Source organism: Budorcas taxicolor, chromosome 11, assembly GCF_023091745.1.
Source record: "Budorcas taxicolor isolate Tak-1 chromosome 11, Takin1.1, whole genome shotgun sequence".
Taxonomy (NCBI): Eukaryota; Metazoa; Chordata; class Mammalia; order Artiodactyla; family Bovidae; genus Budorcas; species Budorcas taxicolor.
This window is the reverse complement of record NC_068920.1, coordinates 156,589,321-156,611,472: the sequence shown is the minus strand read 5'-3', so window position 1 is coordinate 156,611,472 and position 22,152 is coordinate 156,589,321. Positions and strand designations below refer to the sequence as shown.

At 54.6% G+C, this 22,152-nt stretch overlaps 1 protein-coding gene across 1 annotated transcript in view; it reads right to left on the bottom strand.

Annotated features, from left to right (window-relative positions):
* The window catches only part of LMX1B (LIM homeobox transcription factor 1 beta), an 82,899-nt gene extending 76,956 nt beyond the window's left edge, over nucleotides 1-5,943 (bottom strand). The window contains exons 1-2 of the mRNA XM_052649375.1: nucleotides 5,805-5,943; nucleotides 4,776-4,962 (exon numbers count right to left, since the gene is read on the bottom strand). Coding sequence (XP_052505335.1) covers nucleotides 4,776-4,962; nucleotides 5,805-5,943 — 326 coding nt within the window. The remainder of the gene's footprint in view (nucleotides 1-4,775; nucleotides 4,963-5,804) is intronic.
* Between the last annotated feature and the right edge of the window lie 16,209 nt (nucleotides 5,944-22,152).

Genomic DNA, 22,152 nt, shown 5'->3' with positions numbered 1-22,152 from the left:
TCACACAGCTGCTGAGTGCTGAGGCCGGGAGGTGAACTCGGGTCTGTCTCAGTGTCCCACTCAGGCAAAGGGAATGGTTTTCCCAGGGGTGTCCCTCATCCTTCCTACCGCAAGCCTAGCACGCCAGCTGCCCTCTCTTTGGCACGGAATCCATGGGCGGTATGATATGTGGCCTCGGAGCCAAGGCATTCCTTGCCATGCTGATGGTGATAAAGCAACAACAATAATTTCCAGAATATTAACAATGTGCCGGGCAAGATGCCAGGTCCTTTGGGGCACATTATCTCCAATCCTCATAAAAATACTTCTCCCGTCCCAGGTGGGTATGTCCCCCATTTTACAGAAGAGGCTCAGGTAGGTGTCGGGGCTCAGTGGTCCCAAGCCTGGCTCCAAAGGACACACAGGAGGGAGCCTCACGTACCCCAGAGGAGATTCTCACAGCCTGCTTCCCCCACTCGGGAAAAACCCAGCAAACAAATTAGGCTACACCAGCCCGGAGCCTGGGGAATACAGGGTGAGCCAGGAGTCAGCTGTGAATAATGCATCCGTTCAGCAGTGGAGAACTGCAGCCTCAGGAAGGCCCTTGCTTACCCTTCCGCCTGCAGCCAAGTTGCTGGTGCCCTCCCGGGGGCCAGAGGGCCCCTAGATTTGGGCTAGCACAGGGATCCCCTCAGCCCTTCCATGTCCAGGGAGAGCACTCGAGAAGTCTTTTAAGTAAGGCAAAGCGCTGGCTCTTCCTTCTAAGGAAATCCGTTTCCAGGACAGGCCCACTACTCTACCCCAGGCTGTGGGCAGGGATGTCATAGCTTGAAACTAGTCTGCTGGGAGCGATGCCAGCTGGGGTACCCACTGGTGGAGGGGATGCTGCTGGTGTAACTGGCGCCCTCCTAAAGGAGGCCTCCCAAGCAGGGAGAAGCGGCCGCCAGCAAAGGCTGGGGCCTGACTTCGCTCTCCCCATGCGCCACACCCGGTGCTGGGAGGTGAGGTGAATCTCCCAGGAAGGCCTTTCCCGGTGTAAACATTTCCCAGGAAAGGAATGCACTGGGGAAGACTGGGGTTGGGCCACTGGAGCCACAGTCAGCTGGAGTAAATTAAAAAAAAGAAGGAAAGAAAGAAAATCACCCCAGGATTCGGACAGCTTTTTTGGTGAAACTCAAGCAAAGCCTCGCTGCCCTACTCTCGCCGCTGTGGAGGCATCCTACCTGGGCAGGCAAGGCCCAGGGCACCGTTCGGGCTCCACGGAGGAGAGGCGAGGCCGCCCGGGCAGGCCCGGCAGCCGAAAGGCGCCGCCAGCCCTGGATGCCGAGGTGGGCGCACAGCGCACGCAGGCTCCCGCTGGCCGCACACCGACGAGGCTCGGGTGGCCAGATCTGGGAGCTGTCTTCCAAGCGATTAGGCTCCATTTTGTGACAGATTTTTGGACTCTGCCAACGACCCTTCCCCCTTCCGGAGCCTCCTCCCGGAATTCGCCGTCTCCTCGGGATAGAAAGATAGAAACCCTTTCCAGACGAGCGACAGACGGCAGGAAAAGAGAGTTACATAATTCTATTTGGCTAAGCGGCAAAAGAAAAAAACAAAAAAACAAAAACGAGGAGGTGGGTAATGTCATTTTTAAAATGTGTTCTGGGGTGGAGGAAGGAGAGGGTGTTTGTGTTTGGAGGTTGTGGGTCTTCCCGGTTTCTAACCCGATTTTCTACCCGAAACGGAGCTTGCGCTGCCGAGGGGCCAAAGTCTGGGGCACAGCTGAACGATCCGATGCTTTTTTTCTCCCCTGAAGGAGACTCCCCCCCAAAAACACGTAACTGAGAAAAAGAAGACTTCGAGTGATGCGTGAAAATGCCCAAATGTCCGTGGCCCGCTCTCCACTTTGCAGGATCAGGATGTGCGGGTGGATTTTTATCAAACGTTATTAAGTGCGCCCGAACGTCAATTAATCACCCCCGTGGTGCGTAAAATAACGTTGTGCCTCTGAGTGTCCCGGATCTTTAAATCGGAAGGAGGAAGAGACGCTTAATAAAAATAGGAACCTCTTTCCAAGGATCGAGCCCCGCAGCCCCTCTCAAGGCGAAGAAACAGTTTTCAGAAGGTTTTTTTTTTTTGGGGGGGGGTGTTAATTTCCCGATCCCCCTGAGGCAGACTCGACAAAATCGAGAAGGCACATTTCTGCGCCCACTTGCCTGCATTCTCGTCTGAAAAGCATTTACCCACAGATGCAATAAATATGCATCTGCGATCCTCAAAGAAAAAAATAAATCGTGAAATACATTTTTATTGTGCAAAGAACATCACTTCCCAGTGAGCCCCTGCTTGCCTCTCTGCCCTTGCTCTCCCACAGAAAAGATCCACTGGAGGATTTGTCGCCAGAATTGTCTTGATAACAACCCCCCTTCTTCCCCCTCCTCCGCTGGCCAGCCTAGTGCAGATACCTGATTGGCATTATTGGAAGAAAGAGGGGACGAGGGGAGGAAGACACCATGAGAGGCAAGAATAATGCCTGCCTGCTGCCCACAGGACCTAGACTCTGCGCTGGAGACTCACCCTGACCCCAAATTCACTTGCAAACACACCCCTACTGCACTGAGGGAGAAAGCTCTTACGTACATTTTTTTCTATTTTAAACAAATATACTTTCAGCAAAGCAATAGTTGTCTAATGCTTAATTGTTTCGTAAAATGAGGGAGTTGGCCTTTCAGCTTTAAAGGATCATCCAGCTCAAATTGTGTGACTTTACAATTTCCTGCTCTGAAGAACCAGGGGGGCACCCTCTCCTTGTTTTAAAGAAAATTGCTATGAATGACTGGGGTGTGGGGAGGAGAGGATGGGCAGATGGATACAAGAGGCTGGAAAGAGTCTTTACAAAACGTAAAAAAAAAAAAAAAAATTTTCCCCAAAACTTGCACAAATGATTTGGAGGCCTATTTCCAGTTTTCTGGGCCTCCGGCCCCCACATGTTGAGTTGTCCAGGCTGAGCTGCCCTGGGCAGTGGCACCACCAGAGCCGAGCTTGGGCAGGCAGAGCCAGGCAAGGGGTGCAAGACAGCAGGATGTATGTGGACTGGAGGCTGGTGAGCCCCGCTTAGGGGACAGTCCCTGGGGCCAGCCCAAAGCCTCTGACTGCACCTAGCTCCAACTACTTTCCTCCTTTTCTTTATACTGCTCTATGCCTGCCTGTGGCTGAGCTGACTGGTGGCCTCAGCTTCTGGAACTAGAACCATATCAGTCCAGGGCACGGCACAAACCCCATGAATGGTAGTGTGCCTAACCCAGGGTGCTCCAGAGAGAAGGGCAGTCTTTGGGGACCACAAAGAGCCGGCTCAGGACAGGGCCCCAGTTCCTGCCTGCAGAGCCCCCCAGCTGGCAGGAAGAGCGAGGCACAAAAAGCAGCTCCTACTGGGCCCCTCGACCAGGGGAGCACAGAGTAGGTGCTAGTGGAGGGCTCAGCCAGGGTCTTTTGAAGTAGAACCCGATGCCCTCTCCAGGGCTCTGGCCTGCAGTCCCACCTATTTCCAGGTCTCAGTCAAGCTGCTCCCCTTGTCATCAGGGTGTGGATTTCAGGACAGTCCCCGAGCAGAGCGGGTAGGCTGCCCTTGCTATCGATACCAAGCACTGGCCTCCCTGTCTTTTCTCAGAGGCTTGGGCACACACAGCCCCTTCTGAGCGCCACACCACCTGAGCAGCCTACCCACCCCAGAGTCCTATCGGAAATGGTTTTCTGGGCGTCACTGCAAAGTTCTCACGGGCACCCACTAGTCGCTGCCCTGGGCATCCCCACGCCCCTCTTCCTGCTGTTGCTCCCCTCCGTCTCCCTCTTAATCACACAACCAGGCACAAAACCCAGAGGGTCAAAAGAAACAAAACAAAGACCTGAATCTACTCTTATCTACCCCACGCCCCCTGCCAGACAAATCCATAGTCTCAGCTAAAAACAAAAGCCAAGCAGGTAGGGCTCAGCTCAGTCTCTGGCCCCAACAGTGAGAGGCTTGGGTTGCAGGCGGCCAAAGCAGGCCAGCCCTCCTCAACATACACACATTGCAAGAAAGAGGGCCTGCTGGGGAAGGCTGACTTGGTCAGCTCCTCACCCCATGGGGAGCCCAGATTGTGGTTTGCCACCTCTTAAGGTCCTCTTCCTAGACAGCATCTCCAGCCAACAATAATTATGTGTGCAGGATTCCCGCATGGAACGGTCTGGGGAGGGCGCACACCCTTTTCTCTCCATCGGGGACTGAAAAGGCAGCAGGGAGCCTGGCAGAAAGGGGGCATGCCGGAGGGCTCCCGCGCTTCAGCACCCTGGCACTCCACCCCCTTGCTTCAGCAATCCCCAACCGACACAAACCCTGCCTTGGGGCTGGGGAAGCACACCGCCAGGGCCCGGTTCCCTAAAGCACTGCTTTCGTTTGAAAAGCAATTCTCGGTACCCAGTGCAGGCCTCCGTGAAGCCAGGCCCTGGTCCCACGACCGAAGCATCGTATCCCTCGCTCCACTCAGGGCCTTGTCCCGCGCACTCCAACCGGAGCAGCCCAGCGCAGGTTTCCCGAACAAAAAAGATGGCAACTAGGGGCTGCTGGAGGGTCCCGGCCACCCCACCGGGGTTAGCCGGGCCGGGATGGTTCTGCACTGGAGGGAGACGCGCAACCCGCGGAGTTCTCTCTGGAGTTGATGGGCCCAGCTGCGCGCGGGGCCGGCTGCAGGGGGTACGCGGGCCCCGGCCGGGCAGAGGGGCGGCCGGGCTCGAGTGTCGGGCGGCGGCGGGGAAGGAGCAGGACGCGAGGCGCTTACTGTTGGTAGTCTTGTTTGCAGTACAGTTTCCGATCCCGGAAGTAGCAGCTGGTGGTGAGGGCTTGCTGACACGCCGCGCACTGCAAACATTCCTCGTGCCAGGACGACTCGTTGACTCGCATCAGGAAGCGGTCGGAGATGGGCCGCTGGCAGCCCTCGCACACGGCGGGATGCGGGCAGTCGGAGCCTGCAGCGCACAGGGCGGGAGCCGGGCCGTCAGTGCCTACCCGCCCGGCCCAGCGTCCCGATCGCGCTATGCCCGCGGCCCCCGGCTCCAAAGGCGAGGGCAGCCCGGGAGCGCCGCCCGCATGCCTGCGCCTCCCCGGCCGCCGCGCCGGGGGCCGGGCAGACTCAGTGAGTTCATCCCGGTCGGCGGACTCCGGCGCCGAGAGGCCACGCGGGCCTGGAGTCTCGGCTCGGCGCTGCGCGCTCCCCTGCTCCGGAGACCCAGCGCTCGGTGGTAACGAGAGAGGACGAACCAGCACGGCGCGGGGCAGCCGGCAGGGACCGAGACAGAAGAGGTGAGGGCTTAGGCGCAAGCCCCACGGCGGCGTCCGCCGTCTTCTCTCCCACATCTCCCCCCACATCTGTAATCTGGGTGACCCGGGGAACATTTCTTAGACACGGGCCTTTCCCAAGTGACCCGGCACCACTCCCAAGCTTGCCGAGGTGACTTCTTGCCCTCTCCATCACCCCTGCCACTGCCTCCTACCTCTCGCCTCCCGAGTGGCAGCTCTAGAACTGCGGCCCGGTGAGGATAGGAGGTGGCGGCTGGAGCTGTGCCTGTCCTCGCTCCTCCTAGGGGGTGTCCCTGCGTACCTCTGTCCCCTCAGGATGCCTGTCTAGGCGTGCCTCTCGTCCCTTTGGTGATCACTCCAGGAGTCTTCTCTCTGTGTCCCCAACACCCCCACGTTCTGCAACACCATTGCCTTTATCCGTTGGCCTGGACCCCCCGTGTCCACCTCCAGGGGCCAAGGCCCCTGTCCCCTGCCAGTAGACCACTCGGGCGCGTCCCGACCCCGCACTCACCCAGCAACACCCCCAGAGTGGCGGGCCCGGGGCGCAGGGCGTGCTCCTCCATCTTGATGCCGTCCAACATCTTCGCGCAGTCCGTCTGCCCGCGGGGGAAGCACCTCTCCAGCGACTCGGGACCTGTTGCTATATCCATGGGACGCGGGGCGCGCTGCGGGCCCCGCCGGCCAGGGTGTTTGCCCGCCCGCCTGCCGGCCTGCTCGCCTCCCGCCGCCGCCGCCGCCGCCGCCGGGGAGCCGGGGAGCCGGGGAGCCGGGGAGGCCCGGCCCCCGCGGGCTTGGAGCTGCGGCTGGGGCCGCCGGCTGCCCCCGGCGAGTGCGGAGCGGCCACTCGCTGGCCCCCGGCCCCGGCGTCGTGCGGGCGGGCCGGGGCGGCTGCAGCCCGCGCCGCGCTCTCTCCGGGGGCACTCGTGGGCACGCGCGCCGGCTCCTCTGTCAGTCACCTGCCTGTCAGCCCCGGGGCCGGGCTGCAGCGGCGGCGAGCGGCGGCGGCGGACGGAGCCGCGCGGGGAGGAGGAGACGGCGGCGGCGGCGGCGCTGGTGGTGGCGGCGGCGGCGGCCGCGGCGGCGGCGGGCGGGGGAGGGGGTGGGGGTGCAGGGGCGGCCCCGCGGGCTGAGGGGGGGGCGCGCGGGCGGCGCAGCGGGGTCCCGGGCGGGGCGCGGCGGGCCGCGGGCTTCCAGGCGCGCTCCCCGCGCTACCCCAGTGCCATGGTGCGCCCGCGGAGCCGCTCGGTTTAGAGCTGTGGGGCCGGCGGCGGAGGGATACCCCGGCCGGGAGCCGCCTCACCGCTCCTCAAACTTCCTGACATTTGAACTCATTGGTGCGCCTCGTATCCCTGCGCCGGGATGAGCCGGCGACTCCACGTCAAATAGTGCCGTCGCTGCCCACCCCCCCCCACCTCTCCAACCCTCCCCGCCCCCCGGAGGGAGGGCTCCCCGCGGCCCCCCGGCTTGAGCTCCCTGCGCTGCGCTGGTCCCCCGAGTGCGGACCCGGGCGCCCCCGGCCAGGCCGAGCGCCCCGCGGGTCCTTCGCAGAAGTTTGGGTCGCCTTCGAAACAAATCCTTCTGCCCCACCCCCTTGAAAAATTGATTTGGGAGTTGGGGAATGAAAGCTTTTCTTTCTTTTTTTTTCTTCCCTCTTCTTGCCTTCTTTATTATTAATATTTTGTAAAGCTTCAGCGCTAAGAGGAGTGGCCCTGAGCGAGGACAGACTCTTCACGGACGGCGGGGAGAGCAGCGGCTCCACCAGGGGACGGCGCCGACCCGCAGTGGCCGCCCGAGGGAGACCCCGACCGTCGGCCGAGGTAGGTGGCACCGGGCTGAGCTGGCGTCCCCCCGTCCCCCACCCCAGCCAACCCCGGTGCGGGCGCCTTCCCGGATCCGGTGTGCTCTGTGAAGAGGGCTGGCTGCGGGGATCGAAGCTCGGCGACCGGCAGGCAAGAGGGAAGGGCTGCTGGCCCAGGACTTGCCAAAGTCCTGGCCCGGGGTGGGGGAGTGGGATGTGGCTCCAGATTTGGGGGTGGGGGTGCGGGAAAGCAGAGAGTGGCAGAGAGTGGGTGGACGGGTGAGCGAAGATCTGAGAAGGGCCCCCGGGATGAAGATTGGGAACACTGGGGCAGGCCAGAAAGGTGAGGCCGGGCTGCAGGCGACGTAGAGTTTAGAGGATGGTTTAGGAGTGAGAAAGCGATCGTGCCTAGAGGTGGAAACAATTCCCGGCCTCGCAGGATTGGCAATGAGGGGCAGGGGTAGAAGGCGGTGGCCCTAGGGTCGCGGAGGACGTGCGCTGGAGAGCGCGAAGGAAACCGGATTGATCGCTGGAATATAAGCTACCTTGGGTGGCTGAGGGACCCTGCCGGGGGTCAGTAGGCCATGCCCGGCAGGGACAGGGCCCTGGCCAGTCTGGGCAGAGTGGGCCTCGGCACCGGGAAAGGAAAGGCCGGCGAGAACGAGCGGCCGACTCGGGCGCCCGCCCGACCTGACTCCCATCGGGTCTGGCACCCGCACTCCGCACGCAGGCCGCTGCGTCCGGCTGCGGCGCACCGCGCCCGGGCCGGCTGTGTCTTCGGCTCCCGGGGTCCCCACGGAGGCACGGCTCGCCCGGGAGCAGGGGGGCCGAGGCGGCCCGGGGGCAGGCGCAGGTTGACCCTGCGCGCCGCTGGGGGCAGCCCGGGCCCCTCCCGGAGCGGAGCAGCGGCGCGGAGCGGGGCGGGGGCGGAGGGCAAGGGAGGCGGGTCCCCTGACCCCGCTGGAGGCGAGAGGGCGGATCGGATTTGAAGCCTGCGGGAGGCTTGGTAAGAAGTGGCCCCCTGTGCCGCGGGGCCCCGCGGAGGAGCCCGGCTTTGTGGAGGATTAGAAATCTCCCCCCCATCCCAGTACCTGCGTGTATGTCGGTGGGTATCTGCGTGTGTGTGTCTGTGCCTTTCGATGCTCCCGTGTCTGAGGTTCTGCCATGCCTGTGCACCCGTGTCTCTGTGCACATACGATTTCTCTGCGTCCCTACAACTGTCTGGGCTCCGAGTATGTGATTCTGAATCCGTGTCTGATTCCCCCGCGCCCGTGTGTGCTTGGATGTGAGTCTGCTGGGCCTTCTATCTCTCCATATCGTTAGCGTTTTTGTAGGTCTTTGTGTGCGCCCTTGCGCTTGTCACGCTATGCGGGTCCCTAGGTCTTTGTATGACTCTCATCCTCCGTATTGTGTACGGGAGCCTTTTCTGTTGCTGTCTTGGTGTCACCTTTGTGTGTCTGTGTGTACCTCCGAGTTTCCGAACGATTCTGTGTGCTCGCGAGTCTCCGAGTTGTGTGTCTTTGTGTCTCCGTGTTTTTCTTGATTTGTTGGCGTCTTTGTGTGTCTGTATCCAGGACAGCGGATAAGTGGGTGTGGAGTTTCTCCCACAAGCCCTTGGTCCCTTGTCCTTGGGCAACCTGGAAACCCCAGGCCTTGAGCTCCCGAAGCCGGGCCTGGGACTGGGCCTAGACCGTCCTCGCTGGGTGCCTGGGACTGGGGGCGAGGTAGCGGCGGGTGAAGCCGGGCGGACTAGGCTCGGGCGCGCAGAGCCCCGGGCGCAGAGCCGGGCTCAGGGCTGGCGGACCGATCGGGCACATTCTGCCCTCTGCTGGCAGCGCTGCATTCTTGCACCCTCTGTCGGGCGACTGCTTGTAGGCAAGAGGGTCCTTGTTCCAGGCCCAGACCCTCTTCTCCTTCAGAGCGCACTTAGGAATTCTCTTCCCTCCAGTAGGAATTCTCTTCCATCACAGGTCCTGCAGACCCACCCCAGACTCCAAATTCCGGGAACAGCAGGTCATCCCCTTCTTCCTGTTTCCCATTCCCCACCTTCCCTGTGCCGAGCCTCTTCTCCACAACTTTCTTCTCCCCTTTGTCGGAATGGAGACCTCTGAGCTTCTGGGACTCTCTGGCTGGTGTACAGAGTTGAGTCGGGACTGTGCCCAGGGTCGTATTCCCGGGGCGGCTCACAGGCTGCATCTCCAAGCAGAAGGGTGAGCCGGCGACCCACCTTCGGGTACATGGCTCACCTGGCACCCAGGACGTACAGAATCTTGGCCCATCACCCTGTGCTCCTGCCGGCTTCACAGCCCACACCACCAGGGCCAAGGCGGGTGCCCAGAGCTGTCCGCAGCTGCTGAGATTCGGGCTTGGACCCCGGCCGCAGTCTGCTGTCTCTGATCTGGGAGCGGGGTTGCTTAGGCCACGAACCTGGTTTCCCATCTCCTCCTCCTCCTGGTTTGCTGCGCATTAATTCCCCACCCTCTGGATCAACCCGTCGGTCCTGTCCTTGCCTTTTGTCTCTGCCCCCCTCTCCCTCAGCTGAATCGGTGGCGGCGTCCCGGCTCTTTCGCGCTGTGCGCAGAGGCCCCAGGTCTCTTTCAAGCCCAGGCGTGGCTCCTGCGTCTCCCGACGGGCTTCCCCTGCTGAAAACTTAGCAGACTGCACGGTAGAAACGGGGCCTTGGCCCGAAGTTGGGTACTACCGATAGCCGGCAGTGCTGTCTTGCTTGGACCGGCCGACAGAAGCCGCAGATTCTTCCCCAGGGCGACCCCAGGCCCTCTGGCGATCCGGGATTCTCTTGGGCTTGCACTAAGGTGTCAGAAACAGCTTCGGGTTTTCTCCACCTAAGGGAAGACCCAGCCGACTGTGCAGAATCACTTGGGAAGAAGCAAGAACTGAGATGGAAGCTATAGGGCGGGAGTCTTAGCTCCCCATTTCTACGGACACCTCATTTCCACTGTGCCTTTCTTTCTACCTCCTTGCTCCTTTCCTTAGGGCTTAGTGCTCCCGCCGGCTGCCTGCGCTACCAGTGGCCCACAAGCAGGGCCCTAGGACTCCCACCCTCCCGGCAGTGGAGCCCTGTCTGTTCTCCCCCAGCCGTGCTTCTGACCAGAGCCAGCCGTGAGTCCCCTCCCAGTTTACAGCCCCAGCTGGAAGCCAGAATCCTGGGCAGGGGTGGAGGACAGGGCGCCGCCCAGCCTGGTGCCGCGCGGCGAGGGCGCCGAGCTGTGCGGATCGGAGATTCCACCCTGCCAGCCAGGGGTAGAGTCAGGGCTGCCAGAGCACACAGACCCCGTCCTGCCTTGCTTGCTGGCCACTGGCCCCTGAGATCCTCAGATGCGTGGGTGCGGGAATGTGGGGGAGGCCAGCCTGGACCAGAGCTGCGGCCCCCAGCCAAGACCTAGGCTGGGGGCTGCTCCTCCCAGGACCTAGCCTGGGCTCTGAAGACCTGGGTGCTCAGGAAGTGAAGTGGGAAGGCACTGAAGGGGTTGAGTGTACCGGCCTCTGGAGCCAGATGTGATCACCTTTGACTCCTTGGATCACCGGCTGTACTTGACCCCCGGGACACAGGGGTCAAAGGCTCAGGTCTCTTCTCAGCTAGCAGAGAGATGCATGTGTGTGATAAGTAATCTGGTCACCTTCTCACAGCCCAGGGAAGAGGGTCTGTGGTCTTCCCATTTCTGCGGAGAGCTCAGAGACCCTGAGTCCCGTGGAGGTGCCCAGAGGAATAACTGGGGGGAGGTGCGGTTTCCAAGTTGGGAGGCGTCCCTCTGACTCAGGACTGGGAGCAGGCCTCACTCTCCCATCTGGGGTTTTCTAGACTGAGGTGGCGGGGGACAAGACTTTAGTCAGAACTTGCTGGTGAGGCACAGTGTGTGTGATTCCAGGCTGTGTGCGGGTATGTGTCCGTGTGCAACGTGGGGACCGTCCAGCTCCAGCAAAGTCCTTCAGCCCTCTCTGCGGCCCAGCCCCCATCCTCAGCCAGATGGTGGGGGTCTCTGGCCACGAACTCATGACTTTTCAGCACAAGGTCTGGGTCATTAGTCATGAGATTTCTCCTTGGGGGGTCAGGAGATCCTGACTCAGGATTGCAGATCGAAAGGCTGCTTTGAGCCCTCAGGGCTGGAGAAGGACGGTGCCCCAGTCAGGTGGCCCAGGGCTGAGATCTCTCACTGGCCAAGCAGTGGGTTAGAAGTGGGGTGAAGAGCAGGTCTCAGGGAGTCCCCCCAGATCTGGTTCAGGACCTCCGGAAGGCCCTCCCCTCGCTCCGTACTGCAGCTTCCTCATCTGTAAAGTGGGCGTAATAGCCTGAATTCCCGCAGGGCTGTTGCGAGAATGGACTACAAACGCTCAGCACAGTGCCTGGCACATAGTGCGTCTCCACTCAGATGTCTGGAGGAAAGAGAGTCCCCAGGACTTAGGAGAGACTGCAGCTGCCTCCTTCCCTCCCAAACGCATGCTGAGCTCAACAATCTATCTTCCTTTAGGGCAGGTGAAACTCAGGTCCAGGCAGCTGTGGGCCGGGCCCAGAAGACCCCCCGCCCCCCACCCAGGCAGTGCCCAGACAGCCCAGCACAGTCTCAGCCTTCACTCCCTGCTTTGGCTGTGGAGCCCAGGCTGAGGGGTTTTTCAGACGGCAGCAGAATTAGGGGCTTCAGCCCAAAGCATCCAAGCTGTCCGTGTGGGACTCCCAAGGTGCCATTTATATTTATTTCCTAAAAGGCACTTTCCTCAAGAATCTTTGCATTTCTTGCCAAATGGACAGGCTGGGGTATTTCAGCGACTCCTATAGAACCGGGGGCTTCCCTGACGGAGGACCTGAGCCAGAACAAAGAAAAGGCCCAGGACCATATTTTGAGCCATAAAACCCCCATTAGGACACTTAAGAATAACTCGCAGAAAGACGTTTTATATGAATTGGACACAAATTCACAAAAGCAAGAAAGTTCATTGGTCTCCACCCTGAGGGTCCGTGACTGGAGAAGGGGGGCTGGGTGTGATGCGGGGGCCAGCGCCGAGCCTATTTGATCTTTATCTTAAATCCACTTCAAAAGCGGGGGATTGGCAGAGCTGGAGGTTTGCCTCTTCCTGTAATTATTCGGTGTCTAGTAAAGTTTTTATGAGTGTCTGTGCAAATAAATGCATTTGACGTGCATTTGTTTTGGCTAGTGCCGCTTTATATAGGAGGCGTGTGCGTCTTCTGTTGGCCCTCAGAAAAGAACGAGAGTGAAAATAAAAATAAAACCAAGATATCCGGCCCAGGCAGAAGGGCGGAGCCGAGGCCGTCCCCCTGCAGACCACCACCCCTCTGCTAAGGGCTCATAGGAACTGGGGATGCCACCAAATAAGTTTTGCAGCCTTTGGGTTTGCTGCATGGAGTTGCCCTGGGCTAGGAGGTGGGTTGTGTGAAGCACAGATTCTGAAGGCTTTTTTTGGAAACAGAACTCTGCCTGCCTTTTGATTACTGTCCTCTGGGTATTCTTGGTGAAGAAAAATGAATAAAAAATAAGGGTGAGTTTTGCACATGTCATGTTATCATCCAAGTGGCAGGGTAGACCTACTTCTCTGGAATTTGAGCTCAGCAGAATCTGGTGGAGAGGCAGGTTGAATGGACATGTGGCTCCCCAGCCTTCTCCAGAAAAGGTGACCAGGGTGATGCAGAATGGGCGTTCCTCCTGTGTGGCCCGGGGAAGCAGGGGAGCTCCCTAAAGGCCAGGAGCCAGGTCAGGGGGTCAGGAGCTAGAAGCATCTGTGTCCCTGTCTCAGGTGTCCACCTGGTTGCCTGAGATGCCTGCAGGTGCACTCAGCTTTGGTTCATGCTGGCTGTCTCTCCTCCCAGCACTGTTGTCTTGATTTATTTGTTCTCAAATTATTTTAGCATTTTTATTGAAGTACGATATGGCTCAGGGGTGAAGAATCCGCCAGCCAAGCAGGAGATTTGGGTTTGATCCGTGGGTCAGGAAGATGCACTGGAGAAGGAAGTGACAACCCACTCCAGTATTCTTGCCTGGGAAATCCCATGGGTAGAGGAGCCTGGTGGGCTGCAGTCCATGGGGTCTCAAAAGAGTCAGACACGACTTAGTGACTAAACAACAACAACAAAAACATGCAGAGAAGTGCACAATGCATAAAATTATGAAGGGGACACACTTATGCCCCAAAGACCCTAATCAAGAGAGGAAATGTTCTGGCTACGCAGAATGTCTCTGCAGCCCTACTCCCAGGCACTGCCCACCCACTTCATGAAGGAAACTGCTATCTGGTTTCTATCACCATACATGAGTTTTGTCTGGTTTTGAATTTTATATGTGCACAGTCATAGAGTATATACATCTTAACCATACTTTAATCATGAGGTTTTACATGAAAATAGGGATTTTTCTCCTGAAAATGCTTATCTTGGATCCTTATTCCAGTGGGGTGTTGATAATCTGGAGCTGAATTGTGCCCTCTCCCAACCCCTAATTAACCCCTACACACCCATCCCCTTCAGTTTGTCAGGGAGTGTATGAATTGGTGACTCCTGCTATAACCTGTGGCTTCTCCCCTGCTCTTCAGCCCGTTCCCCCAAAGGAATTACTGTATGTAACTGGGGAAGTGGATCCAGAGTCTAATCCTAGTCCCTCCATCCATATCCAGTATCTTGTGAGGTAGAAATCATGAGACCCTTTAACAGGTGAGGAAATCAGCACCTCAGAGAGGTGAGGTCACTTGCCCGGGGTCACACAGCATTCTAAGTGTCAGATCTTGGATTCAAACCTGGATTGGCCAGACCCCAAACCTCAGGCTCTTGTCGCCTCCCCACATGGCTCCCCTGGGCATCCCGGCACAGGCGTGAACAATCCCCCTCTGCCTCCTTCCAGCAGGGAGGAAGCTGGACTTTTTCCAAAGGAAACGCTGGGAAACACAAAACCCAAAACAGAAAACAGGGCAGGGATGGTTCCCAGGCCCCAGCAGCCTAACCTCGGGGGATGCAAGTCTAGTCTGGGAAGGGCTGGTCGGGACGGGTGCAGCCTCCCAGATGCAGCCAGGGAGGGCGGCATTGTGCCAGTCACTGAGTATCCACCAACACGCCAGGCGCTTCCTGTATGTTGTTCCTGAAGATTCACAAGGTGCCTATGAGGTACGTAATGTTATTTAATCCCACTTTACAGATGAGAAAACTGAGGTTCAACGAGGTCACATTTCTTGCCTTGAACTACAAATGTGTGAGTGGTATGCCTTTGCACCGCACTGGCTCAACCCTCTTATCTGGTCCCCCTCTGCTCTCCTGTTACGATGGAGGTGCACCCAGGTACGTCCTCTTGGGTGCACAAAGGTTTCTGGAGTTTGCCTGACTTAGTCTGAGGCTTAGTTTCAGGAGCCATGTGATAGTTCATTGGACCTCAGTTTTCTTCATCTAGGAAATGGGGATAGTATTACCACTTTTCATTACTATTTGGAGGTTCAACAAGACCTATGGGCTTTTGAGTCTGGAAGAATTGTAGGTGGCCTGTTGGAGCAGGGGGCAAGAGTGTCACTGGATATGCAAAGGTGCTGAGGTGGGAAATAACTCGATCCATTGGACGCCCAAATGGCTAGGTCAGAGAAAGGCTGTGGCTGCAGGTGTGGACAGGAGTCTGACTGCAGGACATCCTAGGTCACGACAAGGAGTGTGGACTTGAACCCAAGGGCAGCAGGGAGCCATGGGAGGGTTTGAACAAGATCATGCCACAGTCAAGTTTGTTTTTTAGGAAGATCTTTCTGGCTGTGATGAAGGGTGAGACCATAGGCGGGAGGCCAAGTGACGAGGCCTTTGGGTTTCAATATCCCTTTTGTATGGAATGATGTTGGGCGGTCCACAGAGCAGACCTTATCCTCTAATTTCCCATAGAGGTTGTGTTTCCAGATTCAGGGTTTCATGTTACACAGAGTTATTCTTTCTGGAATGTGTCCCCCGAGCAACCCCGCTGGACCCTCTGTGGAAGGAGGGGCTCTTCTGAATGCAAAATGCACTTTTATGCAAAAAAGTAGAGCATTGCAGTGCTGGGCCTTGGCGGTGTCTGTCCCTGAAACCATCCAGCAACCAACAGATGAAACAGTGTTTTAGGAATTGGGACAGGCTGCAAACACCAATAATAATAATAGTAATGATGATAACAACTAACCTGTATTGATGACCATTCTAGGCTTTTGTGAAGTCTCTAAAATCTGTGATCTTGTGCGTGCCTGAGTGCGTGCCAAGTCGCTTCAGTCATGTCTGACTCTTTGCAACCCTATGGACCGTAGCTCACCAGGCTCCTCTGTCCATGGGATTCTCCAGGCAAGAATACTGAAATGGGTTGCCACGCCCACCTTCAGGGGCTCTTCCTGACCCTGGGATCAAACCCATATCTCCTGTGTCTCCTGCATTAGCAGGCAGGTTCTTTACCACTAGCGCCACCTGGGAAGGCCCTGTGATCTCAGGACATCCTAAAACAAGCCTGTGAGATAGCTGGCACTGATACTCATTATACAGATGAGGAAAGCAAGGCCCAGAGAAGGGAAATGCCTTGCTCATGGTTCCTGAGTGGTAGAACCAGGGCAGTAGCCATTGCCACTTGTGGGTGCTGGGCCGCCCCAGAAGGGTGGCAGGCTGGTGTGTTGTTGAAGTCTGTGGCATCCAGACAGCCCTGCGCCTGTTCCCAGTGCATAGAAAGGCAGAGAATTGCAACCTGGCACCCTGGCCTCCACCTCCACATCAGCCCACATAATCTGCCCGGCCAAGTTATTCTCCCTGGACGAGCTTGGCAATTCAGGCTTTCCAAACCTAGGAAAAGCCTCCAAGTCTAGAATCCTCCCAATGGGCTCTAAGGCTTCTTGGCTTGTGTCCACCCCCTGGCCTCAGCCCTACCTCCTTCCCCTCCATTCTGCATTACTCGCCAAAACTGTTGGCCTTATTTCAGCTTCTCAGACAGCTCTACTCTCTCCCGCCTGCAGGCTCTGAACAGGCTGTTCCCTTTGCCTGGCAGACTTTCTCCATTCCGTTTTCTTAGCTTACTCCTATTCATCCTTTTGGACTCAGTGTAAACATCACCACCTCCCAGAAGCCTTCCTTCACTTATTGGACTAGCTTAGGTCTTCCTCTTATGTGTTTTCAGCAATGTGTATTTCGTCATCATGGGGCGATGGGTTATCTGTCTTCCCCACTCTTCAACAGTCCCGCGGTCTCAGGAAGGAGCGATGGGGAGGACTTCCTCAGTGGATGGGGGTGGAAGGGGATCTGCAAGATGGGGAGGGGACAAGGGCTCTTGAAATATAAAACGGGCCATATTGTGCTCGCTCAATGGTTGAAGATACATGTCTCCCACATAGACCAGCTGAGGACTCAAGGCAAGAAATCACTTCTCATGGCATAAGATGAGGCTGATTGCACTGAATAATTGCCCCATTTTATCCCATTTCACTGCCCTTCCCTCTGCTGGGGAGCCCTAAGGATGTGGGAGAAGAAAACCTGGACTCAAGCCCAGGCTGGAAAACACACAAATGGAGACCTGGGCTTGCTGGACTCCAGGGGAGGGTGGAATGGTCTGGGGAAACTGCGGCAGCAGAGCTGCGGGTGGGGAGGAGCTTAAAGGCCGGAGGATGGGGGATGGAAGATGGTGAGGTAAGGAGAGGCTGTTCTCTGTTTCTAGAATTCTGTTTTTTTCTTTTTTAAATTAAAAAGTATTTTTTAAGATTGAGGTATAGTTGATATGGGGCTTCCCTCATAGCTCAGTTGGTAAAGAACCCACCTACGATGCAGGAGACCCCGATTCGATTCCTGGGTCGAGAAGATCCCCTGGAGAAGGGAAAGGCTACGCGCTCCAGTATTCTTGGGCTTCCCTTGTGGCTCAGCTGGTAAAGAATCCACCTGCAATGTGGGAGACCTGGGTTCTATTCCTGGGTTGGGAAGATCCCCTGGAGAAGGGAAAGGCTACCCACTCCAGTATTCTGGCCTGGAGAATTCCATGGACTAAGTCCATGGGGTCGCAAAGAGTTGGACACGACTAAGCTACTTTAACTTCACTATAGTTGATTCCCTGATGGCTCAGACGGTAAAGCGTCTGCCCACAATGCGGGAGACCCAGGTTCGATCCCTGGGTCAGGAAGATCCCCTGGAGAAGGAAATGGCAACCCACTCCAGTACTCTTGCCTAGAAAATTCCATGGATGGAGGAGCCTAGTAGGCTACAGTCCATGGGGTCGCAAAGAGTCGGACACGACTGAACAACTTCACTTTACTTCATAGTTGATATGGGCTTCCTAGGTGGTGCTAGTGGTAAAGAACCCGCCTGCTGCTGCAGGAAACATAAGAGACAGGTTCGATCCCTGGATGCGGAAGATTACCTGAAGGAGGGCTTGGCCACCTACTCCAGTATTCTTGCCTGGAGAATCCCATGGACAGAGGAGCCTGACAGGCTATACAGTCCATGGGGTCCCAAAGACTCGGACATGACTAAAGAAACTTAGCACACATAGTTGATATACCTGGGGACTCTTACTTTTATTTTTCCAAGTGGGGTTTGTTTAATGAGACCTTTTGGTTACATAGGTTAGATATTGTTTTTGTTTTTGTTCTCTGGCCAAATAGCATGCAGGATCTTCATTCCACAACCTGAGATCGAATCCAATACCCCTGCAGTGGAAGCACGGAGTCCTAACCACTGAACCGTCGGGGAATGTCCCTACCTAAGGCTTCTTGATGGCAACCACAGAGGCAACTCCTAGGATGCAGTGGTGTTTCACACAGTGCAAGGGGACAAGAAGAGGTAGCCAGGAGCCTGGTCCCCTTCATAAGCACCCAGTGCATGGTGATGACCATCAGGATTTCACCCTTGGGGCCTCAGGCCTTTGTCTGCCACTGCTGAGCAGAGGCCAGATTCCCATGGAAGGAGCTTATTGTGGGGGCAATTAGAGGGTGACAGCCCAGAGGGGACCCCCCCAAAAGGAAAACTGTATTTTCAGGGTGTTAGGGCACAAGAGCAATTTAAAAAAATCTGTTTTCAACCATTTCTTTCAGAAACTCATTTCTTTTTAATAAAGGAACATTAAGAAGCATAACACAAACAAGAGCATTTTAGACAATAAATGTTTTCTGTGTTTAGGAAGCTCCCCACGGGGGAGGCAAAGGCTTTGTGGGAGTTTTGCGGCCCTGAGCTCCAGGTTCTAGTCTATGTGGGAGCCCAGAACAGTCCAGGCTGCCCAAGGAGAGCCAGGCTGAGGGAATGGTAGTGACAGGAGATGGCTCCACTGTGCCCTGAACACTCGAGAAGGAACGGAGAGCACCCTTGTTATGGTCCAGTTGCTCGTTCATGTCCGACTCTGCAACCCCATGGGTTGCAGCACGCCAGGCTTTCCTGTCCTTCACTATCTCCCTAAGTTTGCTTAGATTTATGTCCATTGAGTTGGTGGTGCTATGTAACCATCTCATCCTCTGTCATCCCCGTCTCCTCTTGCTTTCAATCTTTCCCAGCATCAGGGTCTTTTCTAATGAGTCAGCCCTTTGCCTCAGATGGCCAAAGTATTGAAACTTCAGCTTCAGCATCAGTCCTTCCAATGAATATTCAGGGTTGATTTCCTTTAGGATTGACTGGTTGGATCTCCTTGCAGTCCAAGGGACTCTCAAGAGTCTTCTCCAGTACCACAATTCGAAAGCATCAATTCTTCAGCGCTCAACCTCCTTTAAGGTCCAACTCTTACATCCATACATGACTACTGGGAAAGTCATAGCTTTGACTATATGGACTTTTGTTGACAAAGTAATGTTTCTTCTTTTTAATATACTGTCTATGTTTGTCATAGATTTTCTTCCAAGGAGCAAGCATCTTTTAATTTCATGACTGCAGTCACCATCTGCAGTGATTTTGGAGCCCAAGAAAATAAAGTTAATCACTGCTTCCACTTCTTCCACATTTGCCTAATGAGAAGATTATCCTCCAATGTTTTTGGCCAATTTCAGTATAGGAACTTAAGACAATGAAACTTTCAAATGGCTACTTAAAATATTAATATTATGAGTTGGGTATTATCTGTAAAATTGTAATCAAAAATTTTATTATAATTTTGGATGTTTATAGCAGTAACCTAGTAAATGGGTTAAGAAGCAATAGTAAGTATAAATATTGCTTTTTCTTACAGTTTTGAGATAGTGTAATTTCAGACTCTTGACTTTCTTCCTTTTTTATTATTATTTTTAGTTGTGTGAAAATTTACCATCTTAACTATTTTTGTGTACAATGGCCTTAAGTATATTCACATTGGTTGTGCAGCCATCACCCTTTTCCAGAACTCTTTTCATTGCAGAACTGAAACTGTCTCCATCAAACAATAATTTCTTCTTCTCTCCTTCTCTGACTCCCTTGGTAACCACCATTCAATGTGCTGTCTTTTATGAATTTGACTCCTCTAGGTATCTCATTTGGAGAAGGCGATGGCACCCCACTCCAGTACTCTTGCCTGGAAAATCCCATGGACAGAGGAGCCTGGTGGCCTGCAGTCCATGGGGTTGCTAAGAGTTGGACACTACTGAGCGACTTCACTTTCACTTTTCACTTTCATGCATTGGAGAAGGAAATGGCAACCCACTCCAGTGTTCTTGCCTGGAGAATCCCAGGGATGCTGGAGCCTGGTGGGCTGCCATCTATGGGGTCGCACAGAGTCGGACACGACTGATGCGACTTAGCAGCAGCAGCAGCAGCAGCAGCAGCAGGTATCTCATTAGGTGGAATCACACATATTTGTCCATTTATGAATGGCTTATTCCACTTAACATAATGCCCTTGAGGTTCATCTGTGTTATAGTATGTGTCAGAAATCCCTTCCTAAGACTGAATGATATTCCGTTGTATGCATATATGCCACATTTTGTTTATCCGTTTCTCATCTGTCTTGAGTTGCTTCCACCTCTTCGCTAAGGTGAATAATGTGGCTATGAACATGAGTATACAAATATTTCTTCAAATTCCCACTTTCAATTCTTTTGAGTATAGACCCAGAATTGGAATTGCTGTATATGGTGATTCTATTATTGTTATTTTTAGGACCCACCATACTGGTTTTCGCAGTGGCTGCACCATTTTACATTTCCACCAGCAGTGCACCAGGGCCCCACTTTCTCAGTGTCATCCGTTTTTGATAGTAGCACCCTAGTGGATGTGAGGTGGTATCATGGTACTTTTGATTTACGTCTAATAAATAGTGCGACTGGACAGTGATGACAATGAATAGCAAAGCTAGGCATTTTTTCATGTGCTCATTGGTCGTTTGCATATCTGCTTTGGAGAAATGTCTATCAAGTCTTTTCTTCGTGTTTGGTAGGGATTTTGGCGGTGGTGGTTCAGTTGCTCAGTTGTGTCTGAGTTTTCGTGACCCCATGGACTGCAGCACACCGCGCTCTTCTGTCCCTCACTATATCCTTGAGCTTGCTGTCCATTGAGTCAGTGATGCCATCCAGCCATCTCGTCCTCTGTCTCCCCCTTCTCCTCCTAATATATTCTGGATATTAACCCCTTATCAAATATATGATTTGCAAATATTTCTCACATCCAGTAGGTTGCATTTTCACTCTGTTGATCAAGTCCTTCGATACACAGAAATTTTCAATTTTGAAGCTCAGTTTACCTATTTTTGCTTTTGTTGCCTGTACTACACCTGCATTTTTGAGTCTGTGACCTTTGTCATTACAAAGCCACCTTTCAAAATGTCCAGCATCACTTTCCAGAGCATCTCTCTTTACTTCTCTAAGTTGCTTGACAGACAAATTCATGCTTGGTGTAGTAATTATGCCAGCCACAAATACTGATTGGCCACATATTATGACACTAGGTTATACTTACTCTCCTTGTAGGTACAAATTCATAATCTGCAGAGCTGCTATATTGCATCGTAAAGTGAATTGCAAAAGGCTTGTTTGCAACAGTATCCAACCCCTATGTATGCCAGGCCACACTCCCGGGAGAAATTCTAAAGCTACACGAAATTACTTTATATCTTTTAACCCATTTGTCAGCTTACTACGATTAACATCCAAAATGAGCACACAGTGAGGTCATTTCAGGCCAAGGTGTCTTCCCCAAACAACACACTGTTGGTCGAATGAAATGTTTGAGAGAATGACCCATAATACACAATGCTTTGGAAAGAGGCAAATATTAGGAATTGGGGTGGGGTGGGGTGGGGTGGGGAGCCTTACTTTATATTCTAGCTATAGAATAATTAATATAAAATACTGACAATAATAGTAGCAGCAGAAATAACCACCATCTGTTACTCCAGCCTGGCACTGAGTTCATTGCTTCACACACATTCTCATATGGAATCCACACACCGGCCTTGCGAGGAAGAGGCTCATAATGTTCCCCATCTACAGATGGAGAAATCGAGGCTCAGGCAGGTGAAGACACATGCTGGGAGAGTTGGGATTTGAACCTGTGTCTTTCAGAACCTGAGCTCTTAATCACTACATGATTCTGCTTTTATCCATCCTGTGCCAGGCTGTGAGTGCCCAGTACTGTAGGTGATCCAGAGAGGAGCCCTTTCAGGTACTGGTGGCGGTTAAAATCCTCCTATCTCACTCATGCAGAGTTGGCTGCCGGGCTGGGACCCACACTTGGCTTGGTTCCCTCTGCCTGCTGGTTGGTGGTCCACCCCCAGCGTGCAGGCTGATATGGGAAGGGGGCATCACAAGAGGTTCCTCCTCACTTCTGCTCAGGCAGGTTAGAACCAACTCACCATCAGACACTTGGAAGATAAAAGAGAAGAAAGTTACCATTCAGGTCAGTTTCACACAAAGAGGTGACAACATAAAAACATCAGAGGCACAGGAGACTCTGGGTGACCTCTTGTTTTGTTAGAAGGAGCTAATATTTTTATTTTTGGTAAGCTTGTTTTTTTATTATGGAAAATTTCAAGCGTACATAAAAGTCGAGAGAATAATATACCTATCACCCAGCTTCAACAATTATAACTCATGCCCAGTCTTGTTTTACCTATATTCTACCCCAGTTCCTCTATCCCAGTGGGCTATTTTGAAGCAATTCCCAGACCCTTTAACATCTCAACCG